Raw genomic sequence first — 7,756 nt, forward strand, 5'->3', positions numbered from 1 at the left:
AATGCTTTATCAAGAAGATTCCAGAAGGGGCTGGAGAGATGGCTCAGTGGTTAAGAGCACTGACTGCTCTTCCGAAGGTCCTGAGTTCAAATCCCAGCAACCACATGGTGGCTCACAACCACACATAATGAGATCTGACACCCTCTTCTGGTGAGTCTGAAGACAGCTACAGTGTACTTATGTATAATAATAAATAAATCTTTGGGCTGGAGAGAACAGGGACGAAGTGAGTGGAGTTGACTCAGAGCAGAGGTCCTGAAAAATTCAATTCCCAACAACCACATGAAGGCTCACAAACGTACAGCTACAGTGTTCTCACATACATAAAATAAATAAATAAATAAATAAATAAATAAATAAATAAATATTTAAAAAAAGAATACATGAAAAAAATAACTTTATAGAAACCCACAACTTTATAATTCTGAAAAAAAAAAAAAAAAAAGGAGGCGTTTGGGCACAGGTGCCTTGCAGGGATGGACAATACTTTCCTCAGAAGACATGAATTATCAAATGAAAATCTCAGTGCCCGGCATGGAATACCGTTTTACCTGTTATCAGGGAGGCTCCATAGTTAAGAGCACTGACTGCTTTTGCAGAGGACTTGAATTTAGTTCTAAGCACTCACATTGAATAGCTCACAACTGTCTGTAACTCTAATTCCAGGGTATCTGACACTTTCTTTTGGCCTCTGCAGACAATGTACTCATGGAAACAGACCCACACTGGCATACACACATTAAAAAAAAAACAATTAAAATTTTTTTTTTTTTTTTTTTGCTTAAAGCACAACACACGTTGTTTTCAGGACACAGAAAAGCTGGAAGTGACCTGAAGAGTTTCTCCCTGATGGCTTTCATAGGGTGGGAAGGCGCTGTGTATGCCGAGTGTGGAGGGTGGGCTTCAGGACCCACACACAATTAGTGGTGCTATCCAGCAAGGAGCCCTGAGTGCTAGAAAACGGATCTGCCAGGCGAGATATCCACTGGGGCATTACTGGTCTGAAGGTCATGGGGGAAACCACTTGATTTCTGATTAGAGGCTTGCTTCATGGGGAGGAATGTATGTAATGTAAACTTGGTCAAAAACTTAGGAAGTTACCAAAAAAAAAAACAAAAAACAAAAAACAAAAAACAAAAAGCTGGGCGTGGTGGTGCACGCCTTTAATCCCAGCACTCGGGAGGCAGAGACTGGCGGATTTCTGAGTTCGAGGCCAGCCTGGTCTACAAAGCGAGTGCCAGGACAGCCAGGGCTATACAGAGAAACCCTGTCTCGAAAAACCAAAAAAAAAACAAAAAAAACAAAAAAAACTTAGGAAGTCACATAGGGCTTATTGGGGAATCGACTACTGTCATTTTGCTAAATGAACGTATTTTCTTTCTTTTTTTCCAGACAAGAGTTTCTCTGTGTAGCCCTGGCTGTCCTGGAACTCACTGTGAAGAGCAGGCTGACCTCGAACTCATAGAGATGCAACTGCTCCTTCCTCCTGAGCACTGGGATTAAACACTAGCTGCCACCACCCAGCCTAGACATACTTTCAAACTCCCTTCTAAATGTTATATCTATGTCCATTAATAAGTTCTGCTCTCAGCCTTGGCCAGAGAAGCTTTCTTTCCAGGGTGGCCTAACCAGTGATGAATACAAACACTTGAAACTGGTCAAGTGCTGAAAGTGACTATTGAGTGCTCAGCCCTAACTGTGGCATCTATGTTAACCTCATCAAGGCTCAGAGACAGACAAGAAGGAGAGGGCAGAGCGGGAGGATGGGAGAGGGGTTGTCTCTAGGACATGGCAAGGCTGCTACACTCAAGAACTCACTGCAGTTACGGTTACCCACCCAAGATCAAGCTGGTAAGAGCTATCCAGGAGGTAGCATTCATGGATTAGGCTCAATGGAGTTGATGTGGGGGTGGGGGGTGGGGGGTGGGGGCACGTGAAAGTGGGAGGGATGTGTAAGAATGTCCAGGGGAAAATGAGTCAGGAGGTGGAGGTGGATATGATCAAGATACCTGATAAACATATATGAAACCATCAAAGTATAAATAAAAACTATCCTAAATAACTGAAATTGGTCAGGATTTCTATTGTTGTCATGAAACACCTTGGCCATAAAGCAAGTTGGGGAGGAAAGGGTTTATTTGGCTTATACTTTTAACCACTGAAATCACAGGGCAGGAACCTGGAGGCAGGAGCTGAGGTAGAGGCCATGGTGAGGGGGGGGGGGTGCTGTTAACTGGTTTGCTTCCCATGGAGTGCTAGCCTGCTTGCTTATAAAAGCTCCGACCACCAGCCCAGGGATGGCACTGTCCATAGGCGGGCTCACCTTCACTAGTCACTCACTGAGAAAATACAGCTAGATCTCATGGTGGCTTTTCCTCCCCTGAGGCTCCTTTTTCTCTCATGACTCTAGCTTGTGTCAAGTTGACACACCAGCAATACAATAAGTATTGTGCAAGTTACACACTATTACCTTATTTAAAGATAAAGTATGAAAACTAAGCTAAATGTCCCTTTCTTTTTTCTTTCTTTCTTTTTTAAAGATTTATTTATTTATTATATGTAAGTACACTGTAGCTGTCTTCAGACACTCCAGAAGAGGGCATCAGACATCATTACGGATGGTTGTGAACCACCATGTAGTTGCTGGGATTTGAACTGAGGACCTTGGGAAGAGCAGTCAGTGCTCTCAATTGCCGAGCCATCTCACCAGCTCTCCTAAATGCCTCTTTCATCGTGTTTTTTGTTTGTTTGTTTTGTTTTGTTTTTCGAGACAGAGTGTTTCTGTGTAGTCCTGGCTGTCCTGGAACTCATTCTGTAGACCAGGCTGGCCTCGAACTCAGAAATCCGCCTGCCTCTTGCCTCCCAAGTGCTGGGATTAAAGGAATGTGCCACCACTGCCCGGCTCATCAAGTTCTTTTTTAGTTGTAACTATTATCAGTGTTTTCAGGACCGCTTTCCAGTGTTCTCTTTAAATATTTTATTTACTGTATCTGCATATATCTGTTTACCCCCCCCACTCCCGATTTAATATCTTTAGAAAGTAAGAATGAGCCTGGGGGGAGACATACTGAGACATTTGTTGAAGAAAAACAGAGTGAACAATCATTTACTAAAGTCTACTATAGACTGGTTCATTTTTTACTAAGCTATTAACTTACACTTTAGAATTTAAGAAACACACGAACGTCACATAAATCCAAACAAAATACCTACTTTATGTGAAACCCTGAGCGTTTCACTAAGGGCTTGGTATTTCAGGTCTGAAGATTCTTTCGGATGCTGGGATTCAATGCGGTACTTAGGAGGATATCTCCGGAATTCAGAGAAGGCACCAAATGTTTCAAAAGAATAGCTACCAGCCAGCAGCACAGGCTTCAAACCACAGCGGCAACTAGCGGAGAGTACGCCTGCGCAAAACCCGCACTTACAGGGAGGGGGCGGAGCTTCGGGCCTGCCAGTGCGCCTGCGCACAGCACGCCGCGGAGTGGGGGAGGGAGCCCCGTGTGTGTCTGTGTTGTTGTTCCGCGGCGGCGGCGGCGGCGGTAAGATGGCTGCCCACGGGGGCTCCGCGGCGTCGTCGGCGCTGAAGGGGTTAATCCAGCAGTTCACCGCCATCACCGGTAAGAGACGCGGTTACGGGAAGGTGAAGAGTCGGCTACGGGGAGGCTGTCCGGGCTGCCCGGGGCTTCGCCTCACCTTCGTGCATTCCTCACTCGGGCTCTCCCCTCAGCTCCTGCCCTCTCCTGAGGCACAGACGACGACGACGGCGGCGGCGGCCGGGGTCTGCGGTTCGGGCGGGAGGCAGGCTTCCCCCGCCCCCACCCTGCGCGTGCCCCTCAGTCCCTGGATTCGGTCTCCCCTTATTCCCAGACAGGCCCCCCACGCCCCCAGCCGGTCCAGAACAGGGGATGGGCCGAGCCCGCGGTGCCAGGGGCCCGGGACCTGCGGGCCGGAGGAGTAGGGGGCCGCACCCGGGCCACCGCCCTCTTCCTCCTTCACCTCTCGGTATCGTGCTGCCCGCGGACCAGGCGGTGCAGTGCGTTCCCCCCATGCCATCCTCTCTTCCCGGCCAGGTCATCTTCCCTGTCCCTCCTCCCTGGCCTACCCTTCCCCTCGCTGCCCCCCCCCCCCCCCCCCCCCCCCCCCCCCCCCCCCGGAGCCTTGGCGGTGGCCCTGGCGTGTGAGGGCCGTCTCGCTTTAACGGTGAGGCGGGTGGGTTCTGCTGCGCCTTCACACATCCCGGGGGACTTGCCGCCGGGAACAAGGGGTGCGGAGGGGCACCTTAGGGACCGAGGGCTTCAGATAGGAATGGGGGGGGGGAACCCCTGAGCTTAGTGTGTGTGTGTGTGTGTGTGTGTGGGAGGCCTAAAGTACTCCTGGTGGCCTTTCCCACCTCCTCATAATAAAACCAAACCTCGAGACGATGGCGCCCGAGTCTTTGCTGATAAAATGGGGATGGCGGCAGAAACTTCTTGCAGAGAAATCTGTTTCTAGATGTCAGTATCCGTGAAACCTTAGGCCTAGGTTTCTCTTTCCCTTCGAACCCCGGCGAAGGGCAAACGCAGGTTCTCTTACCCGCCGGGAGGAAAGGCTCTAAGCCATTCTGTGAATGCGCTATGTCTTGTTTCTCTCCGATGGTGCTGAACTTTTTTTGCATGAGTTATTAGAGGGCGGAGCAAATGATGAAGTTCTCTGTGGAGTGATTTGAGAGAACAGTACTCCATGTGCCTGAGTGTGATTTTGCTGTTCTAGTTTGTCATTTTGAAAAGAGGTCAGAAAGTTAGTTCCCGCTCTCAACAGGACTATCCTTTCTTTGATAATACTTTGTTTGATGCGGAGAATATTTCTAGTTTGTGTTCTTGAGTCTGATGTGTAAGATCTTTATTTTAACCAATACATGCTATTTGCAGTTTTATAATTGAAGCTAGTTTTATTTTTTGTTCGGCAACGATAATTAAAATGGCTGATGCATTGTTTTCTGTCTTGTCACATGAAATATGTCAAAGCTGGTAAAACAAGATTTGTAATAAAATTGAGGTGAAAAGTAAGATAACTGAAATATTGTTAAGCTTTGTGGTGGGGTTATTGTATTTATAGTAACATGTGGATTTCCCAGTGCCTTACCAAACCAACATTATGGAAAGAAACTAGATTTCTGTGTATACAAGTTAATATTGCTACATTGCTTGCCTAAAAAAAAAAATCTAGTGAGTCACACAGAGAAATATTAATCTTTCTTTGGATTTTATAAATATAGTTTAAGGTCTTACTATTTAATCTTAGGATTTTTGGGCAAGTTACTATTTATTTTCATCTGTGAATTGGAAACTCAATTGTTTTAACCTCACATTATTTCTTCTTCTTTTTTTCTTTTCTTTTCTTTTCTTTTTTTGGTTTTTTGAGACAGGGTTTCTCTGTGTAGCCCTGGCTGTCCTGGAACTCACTTTGAAATCCAGGCTGGCCTCGAACTCAGAAATCTGCCTTCCTCTGCCTCCCGAGTGCTGGGATTAAAGTCATGCGCCACCAAGCCTGGCTCTCACATTATTTCTTATGGGACATTTTCAAAATATATACACAGGACCCAAAATGCCTTGAAATAAATTTAATACTATTTTGTTTGCAAGCTTAGTCTGTACATCTTGTTTTTGGCCTAGTCCTCTGTGTTGCTGGATCAGATTGAAGTTCCCTGTAGGTAATGATTTCTGCAAATGTACAGAAGAAAAAAAATCCTTCAGAGTGATGTTTTGTTGGGCAGAGATTGACTTTTTTTAAAAAAATATTTATTTATTATATGTAAGTACACTGTAGCTGTCTTCAGATACTCCAGAAGAAGGAGTCAGATTTCATTACAGATGGTTGTGAGCCACCATGTGGTTGCTGGGACTTGAACTCAGTACCTTTGGAAGAGCAGTCAGTGCTCTTAACTGCTGAGCCATCTCTCCAGCCCTCTTTTTGGTTTTTCAAGACGGGGTTTCTCTGTGTAGCCCTGGCTGTCCTGGAACTCACTCTGTAGACCAGGCTGGCCTGGAACTCAGAAATCCACCTGCCTCTGCCTCCAGAGTGTTGGGATTAAAGGCGTGGACCACCACTGCCCGGCCAGATTGACTTCAGACTCTGAATTCTCTTGCCTTAGCTTCTGTCTGCTGTGTTTATGGGTACTAGCCACCATACCTGGCTCCTTAGATGATTGTTTCTTCCTTTCTTTTTTCATTTATTTATTTAGTGCTGGGGATTAAGATCAAGACCTTGAATATGTTAAGTACCCACTCTGCAACTGAGCTGTCCCCCAAAAGTTGCAAGTATTTTTTGGGGAATCATTTGTGAGTGAATGCTGGGTGTGGTTCTGCTTCTGAGCTACACAGCTATACTTTAAGGTCTCCCTCTCTGCCTGTCTCCCTCCCTCCCTCCTTCCCTTTCTTCCTTTCTGCTTTTGAGACATGGTCTCACTATGTGACTCTTGGCCAAGAACTCATGGCCAAGAACTCATTTTGTAGACTAGGCTGTCCTTGAGCAAGAGGATCTGCATGCTTATGCCTCTGTTTACCCCTTGCTGGAGTTAAAGGTGTATATCATCCTGCCTGGCCAAGTTTTGAGTTTCTACTGATAAATAATAGGACTCTTCAGAAGATTGTGATGAACTATTTGAAACTTGATTAAACCTGATGTGGTGGTATGTAATTAGGCCTTCTTAGGTTGAGTTGGGAAATCTTTGATGGTTTTTGTTTTGTTTTGTTTTTGAGACAGGGTCTCTTTGAGAAGTCCTGGCGATCCTGGAACTCACTATGTAGACTAGGATGGCGTCAAACTCACAGAGATCCTCTTGTCTCTCTCTCCCCCGAGTGCTGGGATCAAAGATGTGTGCCACCATGTCCAGCTTCAGGAAGATATTTGGATCCCTGTCTGACATAGTGAGACCCTTTCTTAAGAAAAAAAAAAAAAAGGCAGATAGGCCCACGTGATGGCTCACAACCATTAGTAACTCCAGTCCCTTTTTTGGCCTTGGAATGTACCAGGAATGTATATGTTGTGTGAGCTGAAGACTAGGGGTAGGCAAAACATTCATACACATAAATAAATTAAAAACAAATCTAAAAAACATTAGTCATCCAGGCCATGGTGGCTCATGCCTTTAATCCCAGCACTTGAGAGACAAGGGTAGATGTCTGACTTCCAAGACAGCCAGGGCTACACAAAGAAACACTTTCTCTAAAAACAAAAAAACAAAAACAAGTTAAAAGATGTATGACACTATGAAGTTTTTTGGGGATAATGGCAGAAACTAATTCTTCAGTATTACCACAGCAGTATCATCTGTTTTATATATATTCCTCATTTGTGTATTCAGGCTGGCCCCCCTGCCTCTTCCTCCCAAGTCTGGGACAAATTATATATTTGTCTCTGTATACATGGTATACATAATACAGAGTTCAGACACATCACTTACGATTACATCTTAAATATTTGGTGGTCTTATGTGAACTTATGAAGAGTTTACCTTTGTTATCTAAGGTTAAGTAAGGAAACTAGGTTGTGTGCCATTGGCTCAGCAGATAAAGATATCTGCTGACCTTTTCATTCCCCAAACTCAGGTGGTGGAAGAGGAGCTATCCTCTATGTATACCTCAGCATGTACACACACACAAACACACACACACACAGAGTGATAAAAAAAATTAACAAAAGAGAGAAGTAGAAAATGAGTCCTACTAAATACTGTTTTTGTTTTGAGACATGTTTTTTTTTTTTTTTTTTTTTT

General features: G+C 45.1%; 1 protein-coding gene across 2 annotated transcripts in view; it reads left to right on the forward strand.

The window, feature by feature from the left end:
• Positions 1-3,490: 3,490 nt before the first annotated feature.
• Ubxn7 (UBX domain protein 7) overlaps positions 3,491-7,756 on the forward strand; it is a 69,069-nt gene continuing 64,803 nt past the window's right edge. Inside the window, exon 1 of one of the 2 annotated variants that reach the window (XM_029470384.1) lies at positions 3,491-3,620. In XM_029470384.1, the coding sequence (XP_029326244.1) occupies positions 3,548-3,620 (73 nt within the window). In that variant the 5' untranslated portion in view covers positions 3,491-3,547. The remainder of the gene's footprint in view (positions 3,621-7,756) is intronic. The other variant, XM_021185364.2, reaches the window with a different exon arrangement.

Source organism: Mus caroli, chromosome 16, assembly GCF_900094665.2.
Source record: "Mus caroli chromosome 16, CAROLI_EIJ_v1.1, whole genome shotgun sequence".
Taxonomy (NCBI): domain Eukaryota; kingdom Metazoa; phylum Chordata; class Mammalia; order Rodentia; family Muridae; genus Mus; species Mus caroli.